This window comes from Hylobates moloch, unplaced genomic scaffold, assembly GCF_009828535.3.
Source record: "Hylobates moloch isolate HMO894 unplaced genomic scaffold, HMol_V3 SCAFFOLD_4, whole genome shotgun sequence".
In the NCBI taxonomy this organism is placed as follows: Eukaryota; Metazoa; Chordata; class Mammalia; order Primates; family Hylobatidae; genus Hylobates; species Hylobates moloch.
Genome location: NW_026652279.1, coordinates 104,711,418 through 104,734,201, shown reverse-complemented (window position 1 = coordinate 104,734,201; position 22,784 = coordinate 104,711,418). Strand labels below are relative to the sequence as shown.

Genomic DNA, 22,784 nt, shown 5'->3' with positions numbered 1-22,784 from the left:
AGTTGGCCTCCTTCCTATCAAGTACTCCCAGCTTTTATTATACTGACTTTGAAGTCTCCAGCAAGAACCCCTCAAACTCTCTTTTTCGGCTTATATCTGATGTACACCTTATCTGCAACATTTTGTAGCTTTGCTTATTTCTTCTTGCTTGGGAAATCATCCCCTTTAATGAAAGCTACTTTTACTCCCTTACAGCAACCGATTTTACTTTAAGGCAGTTGCTGCTACAGCCCATCTGCAGGGGCCCCCACAAGGACGTTGGCTGCAGAGTGGGAGGCACCATGGGGGCTGGGCATTCAGCAGAGCTGCCGGGAGCTGGGAACAGGCAGGAGGCTCGCCACCTATCAGCTTGGCAGGGTAGGAGCCAGTGCTCCCGGGAGCAGCTGCAGCCGCCCAGCCACATTCTCAGGGGCCCAGAAAGCCCCCTGCCCCTACAGGCTTAGAAGTGCCTGCTTCCGCTCCCTGGCCTCTCCCGACTCCCGGCATCTACTCCAGTGTGGGGCAAAGTTGTGGCTAAGCTGAGGCACTGTCTCAACCTAGCCAGGTGTGCATGCGCTAAGAGCGGTGATGACATGCCAGCCCCCTGCCACTTCGGCCCCCTCTAGACTTTGGGCACAAGCCTGGGAGGGAGGTCCAGCCAAGGGGCTGAGGGTAGCTTGGCATGGGCCTGTGGGCTCCACACAGCATCTAAAGCCAGGGTGCTGTGGAGGGCATGTTGGTGGCAGCAGGAGGTTGATAGTTTCCTGGGCAGGAAAGGGTGGGTCCCCGGCGGAACACCTCCTTCAAGCTAGGACTGGCCTGAAGCCTGGGGGCCAGGCTGCCAGTTCTGGATGAAGTCCACCAACCAGAGTATGAAGTTCATTGAAGACCAATCGGCCAAATGGATGGTGCTTTTTCCAGGCCTGCCCATGGCCACCCATCAACCAATCAACATGCACTTCCTCCATTCTGAGCACATAAAAACCTGCAGACTTAGCCAGACACCCTTATCAGGATGACCTGCCTGCAGGTAGGAGCTACCCACTCCAGTCTTCTCTCTGTTGAGGGTTGCACTGGGTGTGGTGGTGCGACCCGTAGTCCCAGCTACTCGGGAGGCTGAGGTCGGAGGACTGCTTGAGCCTGGAAGGCAGAAGCTGCAGTGAGCTGAGATTGCATTACTGCACTCCAGCCTGGATGACAGTGAGACCCTGTCTCAAAAAAAAGAAAAAATAAAAGACAGAAACTGAAAAACATTTTGTCCAATCACAATTTAAAAAAGTAACAAAATAAAATGGAATCTGAAATAGTATTCAGATAAGAAGGCAGACTTCAGACTTTTAGAATCCAATTTTTAAAATGTAAAATTAAATTGGTACTTTGGACTGGGCACAGTGGCTTACATATGTAATCCCAGCACTTTGAGAAGCAGAGGTGGGAGAATCCCTTGAGCCCAGGAGTTCAAGACCAGCCTGGGCAACATAGCAAGACCCCCATCTCTACAAAGCATAAAAATAAAAAAAATTAGCCAGGCATGATGGCACACTACTGTGGTCCCAGCTCCTTGGGAAGCTGAAGTGGGAGGATCACTTCAGCCTGGGAAATTGAGACCGCAGTGAGCTATGATCACGCCACTGTACACCAGCCTGGGAGACAGAGCAAGATCCTGTCTCAAAGAAATAAAAAGGCCGGGCGCGGTGGCTCACGCCTGTAATCCCAGCACTTTGGGAGGCAGAGGCGGGCGGATCACGAGGTCAGGAGATCGAGACCATCCTGGCTAACATAGTGAAACCCCGTCTCTACTAAAAATACAAAAAATTAGCCGGGTGTGGTGACAGGCGCCTGTAGTCCCAGCTACCTGGGAGGCTGAGGCAGGAGAATGGCGTGAACCCGGGAGGCGGAGCTTGCAGTGAGCCGAGATTGTGCCACTGCACTCCAGCCTTGGAGATAGAGCGAGACTCCGTCTCTAAAAAAAAAAAAAAAAAAAGAAATAAAAAATAAAAATTAAAAAATAAATTGGTACTTTGAAAAAAGTTTTTTACAAATCAATACAGAAATTATTCAAAAACCACATAAAAATATAGAAATCTCTTAAGTACTATATAGTAATAAAGTCCTTGAATTAAACTTTAACATCACTGCAGCTAGGCATTATTTGGGGAGGAAAGTGCTATTGAAAGTACCATTCTTTTCTCCCTTGGTTTAGTTCTCTTCAGTTCTAATGCCTACTATATAAAAACTGTTTTTTCAGTGTGGTGGTGATTGTAAAATTCTAGGTATTCCAAAAGGAAGTGAAAATCATTCTCTTGAAGACTATATTCAGTCCTTTAGAGGAATGAATATGCAATATTTAACCTTATACCCAAAGAAAGGTTCTTCACTGTTCACTTGACCTGTACTAAGATTCTATAACAAACTTGAAATACAATGACAAATGGCAGAAAGGTTAATGAGTCTTTCTCTCTCTCTACTTCCTTTCACAATCCCCTAGCATCCTTCCTCCATTAGCAGTCCCTAACACCAGATATTGAAAAACAAAAATAAAGCCCAAACCAAATAGACACAAAAGCGCTTTACTGAAGCTTCAGGGAAAAATTCTACTGTCCTTGGTGGACTGAAAGCAGCAGCCACGTGTACCAAAACAAGGATATCTTTTGCTCTTACCTCATCAGCCATATAGGGAAAAGATAAAGGAATTGGGGAAGATTTGGGTGGGAGGATAAAAATGGATTAGGTTCTGAAGTTGTGACCCAGAATGAAGCTCCCCATGATATAACATGTTACATACACAGGACTCATTGGAGAAATGCCTGATTTTAGGACTGGGGCAGGAAATACACAAAATGAGCCTAGAGCACCATGTAGTGCCAGAAAGCAAGGAAGTGCTCAAAAAAACCCCCACAATGTTGGCGGTATGTCAAAGGTACACAAGAGTCAACTGAAAGAGATCCCAATGGCCAAAGATAAAATAGCTTGAGCAACAAAATAAATGTGGTAGTGGATTATAATCCAAAGCATAAAATTAATATCCATGAAACCAAACTAACATAAATATGTAATAAATGGGAGTAAAAGGACAAATCTCCCATACAGAATAATTCCAAATAATCTGACAGATTACTCTACATTTAAGGAGTGGAGAGCATAACTCTCCACTCCTTAAATGTGGGCGGCACAAAGTGACTTTCTTTCAAAAAGTGCAGTATGCAAATAAAGTTTATAGTTAAGAGGTCATTTGACCAGGCTGGTCTCAAATCATAACCTCAAGTGATCTACCCACCTTGGCCTCCCAAATTACCTGGCACTTCACCTTTCTGATTGATCTTCCTCCCAAAAACCTAAAACCCCAGTCCAATCATGAGAAAAACATCTAAGAAATTCCAGTAGAGACTATCCCACAAAATACCTAACCAGTATGCCTCAAACCTGTCAAGGTCATCAAAAATAAGGCAAGTCTGAAAAACTGTCACAGCCACAAGGAGCCAAAAGTGACACGAAAACTAAATGTAATGTGGTACCTGGTTGGGATCTTGGAACAGAAAAAGGACATCAGCTAAAAAGCATGGGAATCTGAATAAAATATGACTTGAGTTAATAATAATGTATCAATATTGGTTTATTATTTTTTTCCAATAGGGTCTCACTCTGTCACCCAGGCTGCAGTGCACTGGTATGATCATAATTCACTGTAACTTGAACTCCTTGGCTCAGCTGATCCTACCACCTCAGCCTCACAAGAAACAAAGACTACTGGCATGTGCCACCACAAGTGACTAATTTTTTAAGTTTTCTGTAGAAATGGGGTCTCACTATATTGTCTTGATATGGTTTGGATCTGTGTCCCTGAGCAAATCTCACTTTCAATTGTAATCCCCAATGTGGGAGGTGGGGCCTGGTGGGAAATGATTGGGTCATGGCGGCAATTTCTCATGGGTGGTTTAGCACCATCCCCTTGGTGCTATTCCTGTGATAGTGAGTTCTTGCGAGATGTGGTTTTCTGGGGGTATGCAGCACCTCCCTGTCTCTCTGTCTTCCTCCCGCTCTGGCCATGTGAAGTGGTGGCTCCCACTCTGTCTTCTGCCATGATTGTAAGTTTTGCAAGGTCTCTCCAGACACTGAGCAGATGCCAGCATCATGCTTCCTGTACAGCCTATGGAACCATGAGCCAATTAAACCTCTTTTCTTTATAAGCTAACAGTGCTTACTTCTTTTTGTTGTTGTTGAGACGGTCTTGCTCTGTCACCCAGGCTAGAGTGCAGTGGTGTGATCTGGGTTCACTGCAGCCTCCACCTCCCAGGTTAAGGTATTCTCCTGCCTCAGCCTCCCGAGTAGCTGGGACTACAGGTGTGCGCCACCACACCCGGCCAATTTTTGTATTTTTTATTAAAGGTGGGGTTTCGCTATATTGACCAGGCTGGTCTTGAACTCCTGGCCTCAACTGATGTGCCCACCTTGGCCTCCCAAAGTGCCAGGATTACAAGTGTGAGCCACCACGCTTGGCAACAGTACTTATTTTGTCTCCAATAGCATGGAAATGCTATTGGAGACAGTGCAAATGGAATTCCACAAAATAATACTGTTTCCCTTACACTGTGGATTAAGGGAATACTTAGCATTTCAAAAGGTGTTTTCTAACACTGCTTTTAGGAGACTGTGCTTTCAAATTTCTCAATATCAATGGAACTCAAATTACAGCTGAAAATAGATAATGTGTTGGTCGCAGGCCCATCTGCATTCACAATCAATTCCTTGGCTATTCTCTGTTCTGTTAGAAGAGCTAAGTCCTACAGGCTCTTTTGTCAGCTGGCTCCCAGTAGAGTCAGACCAATGGGATGCAATGGTGAAAGACTGGACAGTGAAAAGACGGAAGAATCCACGGTATTACCGCCCCTTTCTCTCCGTCTTTAGCAACAGCTCCAGCAGCAGCAGTGGCTCCAGCTCCCCCTTAACAGACATCCATGGTTCCAATTAACGTAGAGTGGTTTTGAAAAACACCAACTCCTCCCTTTGGCCTACAGCTCTAGGAGTGCTACTGGTTCCTTGCTATTCCCAATCTCTGAATTGCTTCACCATCCTGTTTCGTTTCTCAACAACTCCACTAGCTATGAAGCCAATTCCTTGAGTTACATTTCCCTTGTTTTATATTATTTAAGTTATATGTTTTCCTAGTTAGACCTTGACATAATTTAAAAAGTTGAAGGGGAAAGAGAAACAAAGAGGGCCAGGCGCGGTGGCTCACGCCTGTAATCCCAGCACTTTGGGAGGCCGAGGCGGGCGGATCACGAGGTCAGGAGATCGAGACTATCCTGGCTAACACAGTGAAACCCCATCTCTACTAAAAACACAAAAAATTAGCCGGGCGTGGTAGCGGGCGCCTGTAGTCCCAGCTACTCGGGAGGCTGAGGCAGGAGAATGGCGTGAACCTGGGAAGTGGAGCTTGCGGTGAGCCGAGATCGCGCCACTGCACTCCAGCCTGGGTAACAGAGCGAGACTCCGTCTCAAAAAAAAAAAAAAAAAAAAAAAAGAGAAACAAAGAGAATATTCTGAGTAAGAGCACAGAGGCAACAAAGCAGAGTACCTCTGGGATTCATCTACTTCTCAAATGTGTGACTTTGCACAAATTATTTCAGTGCTTTAAGCCTCAATTTATTCATCTACAAGTAGAGGGTTATAATAGTAGTAGTATCTATACCTCCTAGGGTTATTATATAGACTAAATGAGTTCATGCATTTAAAACATTAGCATAAAGCCTGGCACAAAACATTTCAGCTATCATCACTCTTATTGCTGCCATCATCTCCTCCTCTACACTCCCAGAGTACTGCCCACTGTAATGCATTTTCAACCAGGCTTGTCCTCTTCTACAGCATCTCCGCTGCTGAGGAGTTCCCAGTCTAGGAGTCTAGGTTTAGTTTCTAACCCTTCTTAAACACTGCTCTGGGCTTGATTCTCCTGAAGGCCTCCACTGATCCACACAACTCCTACAAAATTAACTGCCTACAAATTTAGTCCACATTCCTTAACCTGCCATGTGGAGCTATCTACAGTTGTAACCCAACCTACCTTTCCTTATTTTTCCTCCTTGATATAACCTACATTTTAGAAAAACTTGTTTATCTCTTTCTGGTTTCTTTTGAAAAATCAAACATCTGGTAATAATGGTTTATTCCAATGATCTGCCTCCTTTAGAAAAGCAAGTGCTCTCTCATTTTGCTATAATCATCACTCATATAATGCAATACCATTTAACCCAGTCATCCCCTCACTCATTTGTGCCACCTGCCTGCCCCTTTAAGCATCTGAATTTGCTACCTCTGCCTAAGATTTTGTTATCTTTTTAACTTAGCTCATATTCTTCCCTTTTCTCAATGTTCAACTCATTCAACTCACTTTTCACAAAGTTTTCTCTGATTTCCCAAATAAGAAACAATGGCTCATTCCTACGAAATCAAGCATTTTATCCATATATTTATCTTAAGACACCTATGCCTTAGTCTTTCATTCACTCACCCTTGAAAAGACATTTACTAAGTATCTGCAACCTATCCCGTGCTGTGCTTGGCCCTAGAAGTCATTCTCAAAAGTGAATCAGACAGGATCTCCACTGATGGGGAGTTCCTAGTCTGGGAGTCTAGGTTTAGTTTCTGGTCAAGTCCCTTGAGGAAAAAATGCATATTTGATTCATCTTTGTATCCACTATAGCACTTAGACTCAGAACCTTACCTAATAATGTACGACTCCATAAAGTGTTAAATGGATGAATAAATAAATGAACAAAAATATGACAGCACTTAGAGAGCCTGTCTTTAATTGGGCATTTAAATTTGCTCCAAATATGCCTCCTAGAGCAATTGTTTTCATAAACAGTTTTACTGGAACATGGCCACATTTATTTATTGTCTATGTGTTCAGTCTACAACAGTGTAGTTGCAGCTAGATGTGCAGGTTTGTTACACAGGTAAATGTGTGCCAGAGGCTATATGGTCTGCAGAGCCTGAAATGTTTACAGTCTAACCCTTTGCAAATTAAGTTTGCTATCCTCTGCCCTTGAGGGTGGCAATCTTGGTTTATTTATATCCTCCCCATACACACTTAGTTTATAGCTTCCATATATTTGGTGTTACCCAAAAATCTATTAAAATGAATTTAATTGACAAATTTTAAAAACAGAACCTATTTCTAAGTTGGAGACTGCCTGTGTTATTGGAGATATTAATAAGCAATGATCAAAACTTGAAAAAGCACATCAGAAGTCAGAGTATTATACGTACTCTGATTATACACATATTTATTAGATATTTACATTTTAGGCCTCTCCTATTACAAGTCAAAGAGGCATAGTCTCATTTATCTTATTCTTTAATTCCTTAAGGCTGTCCGTTCATCATTCTATAACATCTCCCTAATCTACTTATCTCCAAGCTAGTTGGTTTCATTCATTTGTTAATTTAATGATTCAACAATTTATGAGGCAGAGCAACCATGTGCCTGATACTACGTTGGGAACTGATTAGAGAATGAGTATTCTTAAAACTTCATCCCCATCTATAAAGAATATCTAATTTTAGTTAAAAAGGCATATTTCAAAGAGAAGAAACATTATTTAAATAATGCCAGCAAATCAACAAATGGGCCGTATATCTGTTACCACTGCCTGGTTTCAAATATCCACTAGAAAACCAAAATAACAACAACAACAATTAAAAAAAACAGAAAAATTACTTTAAATGTTCCACTACCATGAATCAAAAAATTTCTGAAAACTGGGAAAAAAGATCACTCCATCATAGCTGCTACAGCTGGAAAAAAAAAAAGGCACCAAAATTGTTCACAAGTTCCCTATGGCATTTTATTCTCACATAAGCAGTAAATAACTTTTTAGATAAATATAAATTGCCTGAAAGTGCTATAAAATGCTAAAACTTCTATTTTGAGACTGAACATTTCAGTCCAAGAAAAACAAGAGTTGTACCAGAGGGAAACGAAGAAGAAAAAAAGTATTCTTCCTCCTCACAAGAGGGGTGGTAGTTGTGATGGAGAGAGGAAAGACGGAGACTATTCACTCATTCAACAAATACTTATTTAGCTTTTACCACATAAATATATAAACATTCATTTGGCATGTGCCAGGACTTATGCTAAGTTCTGGGGAAAAAGCAATGAGCAAGACAGACACAGACTCTTGCTCTCCCTTAGAGGCTAACATATAAGAGGACCCTACGAGGAAAAAATACAGGTGTCAATATGATATTAAAATCAAATATCCATGTTTATTTATTAAGTTGCTCAATAATAATAGAAGTTAATAGCTATTTCATAGACAATTAAATAACTATCATGTGCCAATTACAATGCCAATCACAGATACGTGTTTCCCGAGGACTTCACACCATAGGTGCTTATACAAATATAAATAATTTTGATGTATCTTAATAAACTATAATAAAAACTTGTGCAACTTCCTAAGGAAACACACAGTATAAAACAATTTTCTTCTACTAGGCAAAGGGAACTGGGGTCAGGGAAGGCTTCACATTGGATGTGTCTTAAAAAAATGAATAGGAGTTAGCCAGGAAAAGAATTTCAGAAGAGAAAGCTCTAGTAAAGTCACAGAACCATAAAATTTCATGAAGGAAACTTAATGTAACTATAGTACAGGGTACAGTGCAATGTAGGGGATGGGAAATGTGGCTGGATATGTCATTTGAGGATCAGTACATGAAGAGTCCTGTGTAAGATCCTGAGAAAGGTTTAGATGCTGTTCAACTCATAAAAAGGGATGGTATCATTAACAAGTCTGTATTGTAGAAAAATAACTGATGGCAGTGTGAAGTTTAGAAAGGATACAATACCAGAAGCAAAGAGACTTGTTTTTAAAGGCGATCACTACAGGCCAGAGAAGAAACAATAAAGACTAAGAGAACAGCAAGGGAAGGAATACCATGAAAAAAAGTACAGAGATGAGGCTAAGTGACTGACGAACTGAATGGTGGAAGTAAAGGAGAAAGTGGAGATGATGGCACTAGTCAAGAAAGGGGGAAAGAAGAGGAGAATCAGCATGTTCAGGGAAGACTATAATGAGCTACATTTTAAATAAGCTGAATTTTCTATTTTTGTGTATGGTACTCACTGGTAGACATCTGGAAATTCTTACTCCATTCACTGAAAGAAAAGTTATTCTCATTTCTTCACATTCAAGAATAACATTCATTCATTCAACAATTTCTTTTTGGAATGTTTACCACACATCAGGCACCATTATAAATGCTAGAAATACATACCAGAGAACAAATAAAGTCACTGTCCATGAAACTTAACATTCTAGCCTCCTGTTATGGTGTAAAAAACAGTGGGGAAGAATCAGTTAGGCCGGGTGTGGTGGCTCACCCAAAATCCCAGCACTTTGGGAGGCTGAGGAGGGTGGATCACTTGAGGTCAGGAGTTTGAGACCAGCCTGGCTGACATGGGGAAACCCCATCTCTACTGAAAATACAAAAATTAGCTAGGCGTGGTGGCAGGCGCCTGTGGTCCCAGCTACTTGGGAGGCTGAGGCTGGAGACTCAGGTGAACCTGGGAGGCAGAGGCTGCAGTGAGCCAAGATCCCACCAATGCACTCCAGCCTGGGCAACAGAGCGAGACTCCATCTCAAAAAAAAAAAAAAAAAAGTTAAAAATATAGGTATACAGTACATAATCCATGTGATTACCAATGTAAGCTTCAAAGTATTGTTAAAACATGTTTTAAATCATGTTATCATTGCAAAATAGTAAAAGTACTGTCTTATTTTTGGAAATGAATAAATGCCTGAAAATGTATGTTTGACAGGTTTTAGTTTTCACGTATCAGGATTATTTATAATGAAACATATGTGTCTAGTTTTTTTACATGTTACACTATCCTAATAATAACAAGAGTTGTGGCGGTGGGAGGAGGGAGAGCATCAGGAAGAATAGCTAATGCATGCTGGGCTTAATACCTAGATGGTGAGACAATCTGTGCAGCAAATTACCACGGCACACATTTACCTGTGTAACAAACGTGCACAAATGTACCCCGGAACTTAAAATAAAAATTGAAGAAAAATAAAAATAATAGGAGCTACAATTTTCAGGAAAGTAATGGAAACCAAATGACTACTATTTCATACAAACTGAGTTTTGTTCAAACTGCTTTAAAATTTGATAATAATCTCCTCTTAAAGTTTCTTTTCGGCTGGGCGCGGTGGCTCACGCTTGTAATCCTAGCACTTTGGGAGGCCGAGGTGGGCGGATCACGAGGTCAGGAGATCGGGACCACGGTGAAACCCCATCTCTACTAAAAATATAAAAAATTAGCCGGGCGTGGTGGCGGGCGCCTGTAGTCCCAGCTACCCGGGAGGCTGAGGCAGGAGAATGGCGTGAACCCGGGAGGCGGAGCTTGCAGTGAGCTGAGATCCTGCCACTGCACTCTAGCCTGGGCGACAGAGCGAGATTCTGTCTCAAAAAAAAAAAAAAAAAAGTTCCTTTTCTACTTTTCCATGAGAAACAGCTTTGCTAGTGCAAAGTTTGATTATGACTTCTATTAAACCATTAATTGTAAAATGCTACTTTATTCAAGATGCTACATATTTTGCCTATTTTAATCTCCTAAGCAGGCTAATGAACATTAGTTCTTAGTTTCAAAAGAGAAGCTTACCTAAGAAAAAGTTATTTAACAAATATGACAAGACATATTTATTTCTTTTTGATTTTTCTTTTAGAGAGACAGGGATCTCACTATGTTGCCCAGCCTGGGTCTGGAACCCCTGGGCTCAAGTAATCCTCCCACCTGACCTTCCAAATTGCTAGAATTACAGGCATGAGCCACCGTGTCCAGCCCAAAAAGATATATTTCATAAACCTTAAAATGAATTACATTTTTAAAATACAGTGTGAAAGTTTTTTTCTTTAACTCATTGACAAACATTATTTTCTATTTTCAATAAGATTTCCAAATATGCCTCACACCTAGGCCATTTTTTTTTTCTTTCCTAATATTTACCTTTTGTCAGCTTCTCATGGCTTTCGGTAGTTCCAAGTTCCCTAAAGTTATTATCAACAATCTTCTGCCTCATTATTGGTCATTGCCTGGACCAACAACTCCCAAAAGAAGCAGAACCACCCCTTAGGGACATTCTGCAAGTACATGAGGCTCTGTTTGGTTGCACAATAATTTGAATAGAAGGGAGGATATTTGGTGGATGGGGGACTACTGATCGTAGAAGTCCTAAAATATATGAGACAAGCCTGTATAACAAAGAACTGTTTGCATCCCTCAATTTTAAAAGATTAAGGTGAAAAGTTTATGATAATCTTAGTCCAGAACTTTATTATATATGAATATATCATTACTACACTGTTTTAGTACAGACTGAATCTTCCACAAGTGCAAGTGCCATGTAAATTGAGGGAGATTCCACTATTTTGTTCAAGTTTTTACCAGAAATTGTTCGCCATTTGGGAGAAATAAGTTTGTAAAGAACAATGGTCCTTCTGCTATTTGAAAAGCCAATATAATACATTTGATAAACAATTTGCATTGGTAGCTGTCACATACGCAGTGATTCTACAAATTGGTGCAATATGCCAGCAACTAATAATTACTTCATTATGTTTTCTAATGTAGTAATGTCTAAGTATTTACATATTTAAATTGTAGACATGTTAACATGTTATTTTCTTTTTTTTGAGACAGTCTCACTCTGTCGCCCAGGCTGGAGTGCAGTGGCGTGATCTCCCCTCACTGCAACCTCTGCCCCCTGGGTTCAAGCAATTCTTCTGCCTCAGCCTTCCTACTAGCTGGAATTACAGACATGTGCTACCATGCCCAGCTAATTTTTGTATTTTCAGTAGAGACAGGGTTTTGCCCTGTTGGCCAGGCTGGTCTCGAACTCCTGACCTCAAGTGATCCGCCTACCTCAGCCTCCCAAATTGCTGGGATTATAGGAGCAAGACACCGCTCGCAGCCTGTAGACATGTTATTTTCTAATAAAATATTTCATCTTTATGTCTCAAAGTATTATATTGATTATTAAAAGTTATGTTTACAGGTAGATTTTATTGTCTATGAATCTGACTTCAGGATTTCAGGATATTACAGGACACAGACAGTTTGAGAATCACTGGCTTACACTTTAGCCTTCAAGTACCTGGACTACTAAAGATGCTTCCTATCTGGTACTCTGGATTCTGTAAACTCTCTCCTCTTCCAAGTAAAAATACCTACAGATGTAAAAGTCACCAATATTAGTTCTATCTTCCAATTACCACAGCTCCCAACTACCTTGAAAGCCTGATACTGGGATTTTTACAACTCTCCACAAAAGGATTACTTCTGCCTAATCTTGTTCAGCTATATCATACACTGAATACTATATCCAGAAATCCTTATTTCAAAGGAGTCAGCAAGTCATAGTGGAAAAAGTGTAGCATTTGGAATCGTAGATCTGCCACTTACCAGGGATGATCCTGGACAAGTTACTTAAAACTTTCTAAATCTCTATTGCCTCATTTTTTTTTTCTTTGTTGGAGACAGGGTCTAGCTCTGTCTCTCAGGCTGGAGTGCAGTGGCGAAATCATAGCTCACTATAACCTCAAACTCCTGGGCTCAAGTGATTCTCCAGATCCAGCCTCCCAAGCAGCTAGGACTACAGGCTCACACCACCACGCCCAGTTAATTTTTTTTTTTTTTTTTTTTTTTTTTTTTTTTTTCAGAGATGGGGTCTCCTACGTTGCCCAGGCTGGCCTCCAAACTCATGGCCTCAAGTGATCCTCCTGCCTGGGCTTCCTAAAGCGCAGGGATTACAAACCTAAACCACCAATTTTTCATATTGAATGTTGAAATATTACCGTGCAACTGTGCACGTATCAGGTTAAAGAAAATACACTGCTAAAATTAAACCCATCTGTGTCTCTTCACTTGTTTAACATGGCTACAAAAAACGTAAAAATACGCCAGGCGCGGTGGCTCACGCCTGTAATCCCAGCATTTTGTGAGGCCGAGGTGGGCGGATCACGAGGTCAGGAGATCGAGACCATCCTGGCTAACACGGTAAAACCCCGTCTCTACTAAAAATACAAAAAACTAGCCGGGCGTGGTGGCAGGTGCCTGTAGTCCCAGCTACTTGGGAGGCTGAGGCAGGAGAATGGCGTGAACCCGGGAGGCGGAGCTGGCAGTGTGAGCCGAGATCCTGCCACTGCACTCCAGCCTGGGCGACAAAGCGAGACGTATGTGGCTCACTATATGTTTCTGTTAGACAGTTTTCTGTTAGACCCTTCCTTTTTCCAGCTCTACAGGTCATCCTGAATACACCACTTGCAGTTTCCAACTGGGCCCTGTTTCTGTGCCGGAGACTTTGGAGATAGTACTCCTGGTACCCGAAACAGTTTTTCCCCTTCTCTTTGCTGAATGGACTGTTTTTATTCATTCAGATCTTAATTTTTAACTACAGCTTTCTCCAAGAGGCGTCCCTGATCCCACCACATCCCCTGCAAGACGGTATTAGGGCCTCCTATGAGACAGGAAAATCCCCATACAGCACTTATTATACCGTATTTGCAATTGCCTATTTTCTGGTTTGTGTCCCAGACAAGACTGGAAGCTCCTTGAGGAGCCAGATCCTCAGAACTGCTCCGTCTTCCACGCCCAGACGTCAAAGCCCAGCACAAAGTGGTCTCTCCACAGAACAAATGAGCGCTAGTTAGGGCACAGACGGTGAGCGAATGCGGGGGAGTACAAAGGTTCAAGGGTGAGGCGGTAGAGGGGGCTGAAGCAGAAACTACAAGGGAGCTAGACAGGGGTGGGGGCCGCTGGCAGGACTCACCAGTCTCTGCTGGTCGACGTCGGCGTCGGGCTGTTGAGCGGAGGACTGCAAGTACTCAGCGTAGCGCAAACTCTCGCCAACGGGGGCGATGACACCACGAGCAGCCATGGCAATGCTGCCCGGAGACTCAAGGCGCCGCGGCACTGACTACGAGGCGGCCGTAGGGACAAACTAGTTAGCGCGGTTTCTTCTCGCAGATCCAGTGGACTCTGCGCTCGTTGTGCTATTAAAGGCGAGGGTCCCAGAAGATATCCTTCTCACCCGAGCTAGGTAACGTGTCCCGTGCAAGCCTGAGGGGGGGGTCACACTTCGAAAAGAGCCAAGAGCTCTGGGACGTTCTTGAATCACACTCGCAGGCGCAAAGCCAACCCTGACACTCAGGGAGCTTTATATACTTGGGCCTGGCCCCTCCCCAGGCCGCCCTAAGGGACTGGGCTTAAGCCCTGCGAACTGATGTTGGTCGAATCAGATGCCTGCCGAGTAAGCTCGGAGTCTAGCTGTAGTGCCTGAGGGTGGGCTTGCCTGAGCTTCCCTGACCTCCTTCCGGGCAGCCTTTCTTCCCACCCTCAACTACTGTTCGCACTTCTGTTTAATGCCACAGTTCTCCCACCCCGGGAGAGAAATTGAAGAGGCAATTTGCTTACTCCACCCCCAAGTAAATGCTGTATTTAAGGTGAAATTACGCAGAAGAAAGTTGTGGCCGGGTGCGATGGCTCACGCTGTAATCCCAGCACTTTAGGAGTCCGAGGAGGGTGGATCACACCAACCTGGCCAACATGGTGAAACCTCGTCTCTACTAAAAATACAAAGATTAGCTGGGTGTGGTGGTGCGTCCCTGTAATCCCAGCTACTCAGGAGCCTGAGGCAGGGGAAAAAAAGTTGTAAGCAAGTAGGTAAATCTTACTCTTCCTCAAATGAGTTTGTGCTGATTTGTATATATAAAAGCCCATTTTATTATTAAGCTTTTTTTTTTTTTTTTTCTGAGAAGGAGTCTCGCTCTGTTGCCCAGGCTGAATACAGTGGCGCAATCTCTGGCTCACTGCAACCTCTGCCTCCCGAGTATCTGGGATTAAAGACACTTGCCACCACACCTGGCTAATTTGTGTATTTTTAGTAGAGACAAGGTTTCACCATGTTGGCCAGGCTGGTCTCAAACTCCGGACCTCGGGTGATCTGCCCGCTTCAGCCCCCCAAAGTGCTGAGATTACAGGCGTGAGTCACCACGCCTGGGCTCCATCAAGCTTTTTAGAGCAAAAATTAACCAGCAGTTGAAGCTTATGGTGTTTTCCAACTTCTGTACCAACTTGGCAGCTCTTTGGCTCCTTACACCCTTTGCAAAATCAGCTGACAGGAAGAAAAAGCTTTATTTTTTTTTTCTATTCCTGAATTTAAAGTTTTGAGGGTCTATTAATTTGTTCACTTAGTTAATATTATTAGCATGCCTAAGAAGTTAGGTCCTAGAAATTTACAATCTTGTAGGGAAGATAACACTGACACAGAATAATAATACATACCAGAACATGAGCACATGCATTGCACAGCAGTATAAAGAGAACTGGACTGGGAATTAAACCGCCGTTGCAAAATTACAACTGAGAAAGAGATCTGACCTAATCAACACCATCTGGCTTCTAACCTCCAAGCTGTCTTGTACATTCCTGGCCATAGGCCAAACTAACTTTGGGAGAAATGTAATTCATAGTTTATAGTTTGAAACAAAGATGATAACAGCCCTTTCCCAAAACAAACCTCCTGCTTGCCTGGGGACTAGACTGCCTTTGTAGGACTAACAAATTAGCCACAAGATTAGAAATTATGATGTAGGAGTCATGCAGCTGGAGGCTACAAGATTCTGACTCTCCCCAAATTGCTGCCGGAGCTAACATCACTATTGTAAAAACTACCACCAGTGCTTGAGATATTTTGCAAGACCCTGCACTTGATGAATCAGCTGGCATCACCCAGATCAATAAACTGGCTCATCTGATCTCGTGGCCCCCACCCAGGAACTGATAACGCAAGAAGACAACTTGGACTCCCTATGATTTCATCTTTGACCTGAGCAATCAGCACTCCCAGCTCACTGGCTTCCCCCTACTCACCAAGTTGTCCTTAAAAATTCTGATCCCCAGCCGGGCGCGGTGGCTCATGCCTGTAATCCTAGCACTTTGGGAGGCGGAGGCGGGCGGATCATGAGGTCAAGAGAGTGAGACCATCCTGGCCAACATGGTGAAACCCCGTCTCTACTAAAAATACAAAAATTAGCTGGGCGTGGTGGTGGGCGCCTGTAGTCCCAGCTACTCGGGAGGCTGAGGCAGGAGAATCGCTTGAACCTGGGAGGCAGAGGTTGCAGTGAGCAGAGACCGTGCCACTGCACTCCAGCCTGGTGACAGAGTGAGACTCCGTCTCAAAAAATAATAATAATAAATAAATAAATAATTCTGATCCCTGAATGCTCTGGGAGACTGATTTGAGTAATAATGAAACTCCAGTCTCCTGCACAGCCAGCTCTGCATGAATTACTCTTTCTCTATTGCAATTCCCCTGTCTTTATAAATTGGCTCTGTCTAGACAGCCAGCAAAGTAAACCCATTGGGTGGTTACAGGAATAAGGAAGAGGTCTGAGTTCTAGTGTACCTCCATTATTTTCTGGGCTTGTATAACTGAACATATCCATTAACCTCTCCAAATCTTACCTGTAAAAGGAGAATAACATTTGTCCAACATTCTGACTCAGGGAAGTTGTGCAAACAAATACAAACTTCAAAGAACCAATCCTTCAAGATGGATCCCAAGTGGCTAACTAGGACTAACTTAAAATAGAGCCAAACCTTCCTTTTACACTGAAATCTGTGGCTCTCAGGTTTGCAAACTGTTTATTGGGACAGTCTCTGTCTTCTAAATTCCTTTTCAGAGAACTTTTCGTTTACATAGGGATAAAAAAGAAAACGAGAGGATATGGAAGCAACTTGTATAATGCACTTATGAAAAGAGTTACAACCATAGTGCTCTTGGAGTTTACAGGAGGGAATGGCCACTTTTAACAGGGGTCATCAGAGAAGGTTTAGTGAAGGCTTAGCCATTGAGATGAGGTAAAAATTGGTAACATTTTTCTAGATGGAAGAGAGGAAATGCCAGAAATTTCAACTGGAAACAAATGGAAGGAAATGAAAAACAGTGATTCATAGGACTGGGTAAAAAATATTCCAGGACTCTTCACAAAAATAATCTCATTACAGAAATTAATTTTTGTTAAATGGGTCTACAACTATGAAGGACACTAGTAAACTAAGCAAATGAATTGGATCAAGGCCTACAGGTCATTCTTCCATTTATTTATTTATTCAATAAATATTTATTGAGTATCTGTTAGATAATGAGGAACTATGCTAGGCATTGGACCTATACAGTCAAACATACAAATAAGGTCTCTGATTCCTTGGAGTTTGGAGTATTCTAGCGGCTGGGCCCTAGCAGTAACAGGCTGCTGGCCTGAAACAAATGAACAATTAGAGCAAGACCCAGGTTAGCTTCAGCTCCTGTTAGGGCAGCTACTGCCCCTGCTCAGAAACTGGAGAGAAGCTTTCAGAGCAGAAGCCAGGAAAAAGGGAATAGAAGAAGTGGGAAGGGGAGAATATAGCAAGGTGGAGGTGAGGTGGACTCAGCAGGATTGCATCTCAGCTCAGACCCCAAACTATTGAGAGCAGATGGCTGGCTGCTTATAGACTTGACTGACCTCATTCCACTGCTGCCTCAGACATCCACTCCTGCAGATGTAGCCAATTTTAAAGAAAAATCTCATCCACAAAGATTACTTAGTTCCCAGCCTTTGGTTCTTTGGTAAATTCACCCTCCTCAGCAAAGAAAGGGTGGAAAAAAGGGCCATGAAGTCCTTTCCTCTCCCCCACAAGGATCTCTTCCTGATTTAAACTCAATTTTCCAGCTTCTTGAGAACAAAGAAAAATATTTTTGTGAAACCCAAAAGGGAGGCCATATTAAATTTTCATTGGCCTACTTTTATTAGTTATGGCACTTCAAAGACAGATTACATTATGTTCAATAGACTTTGTAAAAGAAAGGCAGATTGCATTGGTAGTATGTCTTCGAAACATCTCAGTGGAAAATGTTCTAAAAATTTATTGTTTGAAAGGACTTTTGACAAAGACAATTGACCTCTCTGTGCCTCAGTTTCCTCATTAGTAAAGTAGGTGATAATAATAGCACCTCTCTTGTGGGGATTAAATGAGTTCACTTTTGTAAAGCTCTTAGAACAGTATTCTTAGAATACTTAGTAACTTCTACAAAATTGTTAGTTACTATTTTATTTATGTTACCTCTTTTACCAATTTATTTCCTTGTGTATTTTCTCTCACTAGCTCTGCCTCCTTCCCCCAGCAGTTGTGTTGATCCCCAACCAATTGTCTTGTCTTTGAAATTACAAAATCTGACTAACATTGCATAGTGATAAAATATAATTGTGGGAGAGGAAATAGTTGTTTTTATGAAAATGAAATTAAATGCCTTGGAAAGATTTGATAAAACAAGTTATTTTTAAAAAGCTGTTGAATGGTGAGCATGGGAAGAGAATCACGAACACTGACTATGATTCTATACTGTTTGCTTTTAAAATGTCTTGCTCCACCTTCATTTTAAACAAACTCAAATTAGGAATCATAGAGGATGGATTACCAGTGTGGAAGAAATCCAAGGCAGAACTGAACCAGAGGACCCACATCCAAATAAAAGGCCTTGGCCCTGCAGCCCTGCAGATATACATAGAGTACACATACATTGTGTCTGTTGTGACACTAAAATTTCATGTGGGTAGAGGGAGTGTTATTAGGGAAAAAGTAAAAAAAAACTTTTGGGTGGAGATAATGAAGAAAAAGGTTGAGAAACAGTAATTTTTTTTTTTTTTTTTTGAGACGGAGTCTTTCTCTGTCCCCCAGTCTGGAGTGCAGTGGTGCGATCTCGGCTCACTGCAAGCTCCGCCTCCCGGGTTCACGCCATTCTCCTGCCTCAGCCTCCCGAATAGCTGGGACTACAGGCGCCCGCCAACACGCCCGGCTAATTTTTTGTATTTTTTTTAGTGGAGACGGGGTTTCACCGTGTTAGCCAGGATGGTCTCGATCTCCTGACCTTGTGATCCGCCCACCTCGGCCTCCCAAAGTGCTGGGATTACAGGCTTGAGCCACCGCGCCCGGCCTGAGAAACAGTAATTTATATATGTTGTAAAAAAAAAAAAAAAGGCCGGGCCCGGTGGCTCACGCCTGTAATCCCAGCACCAGTGTTGGGAGGTGAGACAACCGGGATTGGTGAACCGGGGTTGCAGTGAGAGACTGGATGATCCAGCCTGGTGAGATGGTTAAAGTGTCCAGACACGGTGGCTCATGCCTGTAATCTCAGCACTTTGGGAGGCTGAGGCAGGTGGATCATCTGAGGTCAGGGGTTCGAGACCAGCCTGGCCAACATGACGAAACCCCATCTCTACTAAAAATACAAAAATTACTGGCCGGGCACCGTGGCTCACACCTGTAATTCCAGCACTTTGGGAGGCCAAGACGGGTGGATCATGAGGTCAGGAGTTCAAGACCAGCCTGGCCAAGATGGTGAAACCCCATCTCTACTAAAAATATAAAAAATTAGCCAGACATGGTGTCAGGCGCCTATAATCCCAGATACTCGGGAGGCTGAGACAGAGAATTGCTTGAACCCGGGAAGTGGAGGTTGCAGTGAGCCGAGATCACACCACTGCACTCCAGCCTGGGCGACAGAGCAAGACTCCGTCTCAAAAAAAAAAATTGTGGGCATGGTAGTGGGTGCCTGTAATCCCAGGCTCTCGGGAAACTGAGTCAGGAGAATTGCCTGAACCTGGGAGGCAGAGGTTGCAGGGGGCCGAGATCGCGCCATTGCACACCAGCCTGGGTGACAAGAGTGAAACTCCGTCTCAAAAAAAAAAAAAGGTTAAAATATGTATATTGTTGTGATCTCAGATTTTAATTGGCTTTTCAATTAACCCACCAACCACTATCCTGGTCTGGTTAGAAAAGAGGCTGGCTTTACTGTATGACAAAATGCAGTGGGCACCAAAAATGGGCCTGAAATGTTCAAGGAAGGAGTCGGAGAAGCCAGCATCAAGATGACAAGGGGGGGATGAAAACAAATTTGCTGAACTGATAAATTTGAGGCAGACTTGGGGAAACAATGTGTGAGAAAGCCTTGTATGTAAACAATACTAAAGTCATTCAGTTTTCCTAAAGTTTAAAGTATAAAGAAAAGACTGAAGATGAATGAGGGTGGACAGATAATTAGACAAAGGCCAAGTATTGAACAGCTTTATATAATAAGCAGAGGCATTTAGACTTTATCTCATAGGTAAAAGCAGGACATCAAAAAATGTTGAATCTGGCAGTGACATGATCAGACCTACATACTAAGAAGATCATTGTGGCAGCAATGTAGTGCTAGGCCAAAGCAAAAGGAGGGAGATCAGCTAAAAAGTTATTGCAATAGTCTAAGAGATGCTGAGCCCTAAACTAGGGCACTGGCAGAAGATATGGCAAGGAGGAGTATAGTGGCTTTAACTGGATTCTTCCCCACATTTAAACCCTCTTGGCCCCACCTACCATGGACCCATCCATTGACTTTGTCCCCTATTCTCAGGGTGGCCCCTGATTGACCTAAGCCAACCAACGCATCCCATCACTCTAGCCATGATGTCTGTTTCATGGATGGCCACTTTGCCCTTCTGGGACATCGGGATTATAGAAAAGGTTTGTCGGTTATTTCTGGGACAGCAGCTTCTCTCTTTAGCTGGACATGAACAGAGAAGCGTGATGCACTAATTGTAGTTGGCAGTCATTTGACAACCATAAACTAGGGTGACCATTTAATTTGTCATCCAAAACGAGGTCACATTTGAAAGAAAGATAGTGCTATAAATAATTATGTTAGGACAATAGATATAACTGAGACTGTCTAGCAAACCAGGATATATGGTCCCTATATCATGAGAAGAGATGGCCTTAGGATGAAGCAAACACCATTGAAAGCCATGAGGAAATTAAAAAGAAACTGAGTCCTTGATGATATTGTTGACTATATGAATCTTCACTTCATGTCTACCCCGTTTCTAAACTTTTTAGTTATGAGAGTAAAAATTTCCTTTATTATAATTTTTTAAATTTTGTATTTAAAATTGCAAACATTGAAGAAGTATAAAGAATAGTATAATGAACCCTCATATCTCCCAAAACCAGATGCAACAATTATCAAGATTCTGCCACAGGCCAGGCGTGGTGGCTCACGCTTGTAATCCCAGCACTTTGGGAGGCCGAGGCGGGCGGATCACGAGGTCAGGAGATCGAGACCACGGTGAAACCCTATCTCTACTAAAAATACAAAAAAATTAGCCAGGCGTGGTGGCGGGCGCCTGTAGTCCCAGCTACTCGGAGAGGCTGAGGCAGGAGAATGGCGTGAACCCGGGAGGCGGAGCTTGCAGTGAGCCGAGATTGCACAACGGAACCCCAGCCTGCGCAGCAGAGCGAGAGTCCGTCTCAAAAAAAAAAAAAAAAAAAAAAAAAAAATTCTGCCACAATTCTTCATTTATTTTCCTTTTTCTGATGATTAAGTATTTAAAACGCATCAAGAAATTTCACTCTGGACATTTCAGTATACATTCCTCCCAAATATGGACATCTTCTGACATAGCTGCACCATTGTGACATCTAACAAAAATTACTGATCACCTTTTATGTCATCTAATATCCAAATTTCATTGTTACAGAAAACTTTTAAATAGCTGCTTTGTTCACATCAGATCCAAACAAAGTCCACGCATAGCAGTAGATGGTTGCTATAGTTTGAATGTCCCCTCCAAAACTCATGTTGAAACTTAATACTGAATGCAACAGTGTTGGGAGTTGAGGCCTAATAGGAGGTGTTTAGGTAATGAGGGCTCCTTCCTCGTAAGTGGAGTAATACCATTATCATAGGACAGGGTTAGTTGTTGCTAGAGTGAGTTGTTATAAAGCAAGCTCGGCCCCTCCTGCTTTTATCTTTTGCATGTGCTTACTTGCCCTTCCACTTTTCCACAACGGGATGATGCAGCCCAAAGGCCCTCACCAGACACCAGCACCAACTCCCCAACTTCCAGAACTGTAAGAAATAAAGTTCTTTTCTTTACAAATTATCCAGTCTATAGTATTCTTTTATAGCAACAAAAACTAGAAGAAGACAATCATTATGTCATATTAGTCCTATTTTATTTTAAAAATTCCCTTTCTCTACCTTTTTAAATTTATTAACTTGTTGAGAAAATCATTACCTTTTTTTTTTTTTTTTTTTTAGTCGGAGTCTTTCGCTCTGTCGCCCAGGCTGGAGTGTAGTGGCACGATCTTGGCTCACTGCAAGCTCCGCCTCCTGGGTTCACGCCATTCTCCTGCCTCAGCCTCCCAAGTAGCTGGGACTACAGGCATGTGCCACCACGCCTGGCTAATTTTTTTGTATTTTTAGTAGAGACGGGGTTTTACCATGTTAGCCAGAATGGTCTTGATCTCCTGACCTTGTGAGCCGCCCGCCTCGGCCTCCCAAAGTGCTGAGATTACCAGCATGAGCCACCCCGCCCGGCCCCATTACCTTATTTTTAAGCCAAGTTTTAGTTGGGTTTTCTGTGTTTGTAACCACAGCATTCTAACTGATCCAAGGAGTGAACTCGATGATAAAGGGATAGAGTCAAGGCCGGGTGCGGTGGCTCAGGCCTGTAATCCCAGCACTTTGGGAGGCCGAGGCGGGCAGATCAGGAGGTCAGGTGATCAAGACCATCCTGGCTAACACAGTGAAACCCCGTCTCTACTAAAAATACAAAAAATTAGCCAGGTGAGGTGGCGGGCGCCTGTAGTCCCAGCTACTCCGGAGGCTGAGGCAGGAGAATGGCGTGAACCCCGGGGGGTGGAGCCTGCAATGAGC

General features: G+C 42.8%; 2 protein-coding genes across 3 annotated transcripts in view; one reads left to right on the top strand and one right to left on the bottom strand.

Moving 5' to 3' along the window:
• DNAJC15 (DnaJ heat shock protein family (Hsp40) member C15) overlaps nt 1-14,160 on the bottom strand; it is an 86,780-nt gene extending 72,620 nt beyond the window's left edge. For both annotated transcript variants that reach the window (XM_032150794.2, XM_032150795.2), the window contains exon 1: nt 13,818-14,160. In XM_032150794.2, the coding sequence (XP_032006685.1) occupies nt 13,818-13,925 (108 nt within the window). In that variant the 5' untranslated portion in view covers nt 13,926-14,160. The remainder of the gene's footprint in view (nt 1-13,817) is intronic.
• Nucleotides 1-22,784, top strand: part of LOC116467220 (SNRPN upstream reading frame protein-like) — a 62,893-nt gene that overhangs the window by 8,803 nt on the left and 31,306 nt on the right. The gene's annotated exons all lie outside the window — the stretch shown is intronic.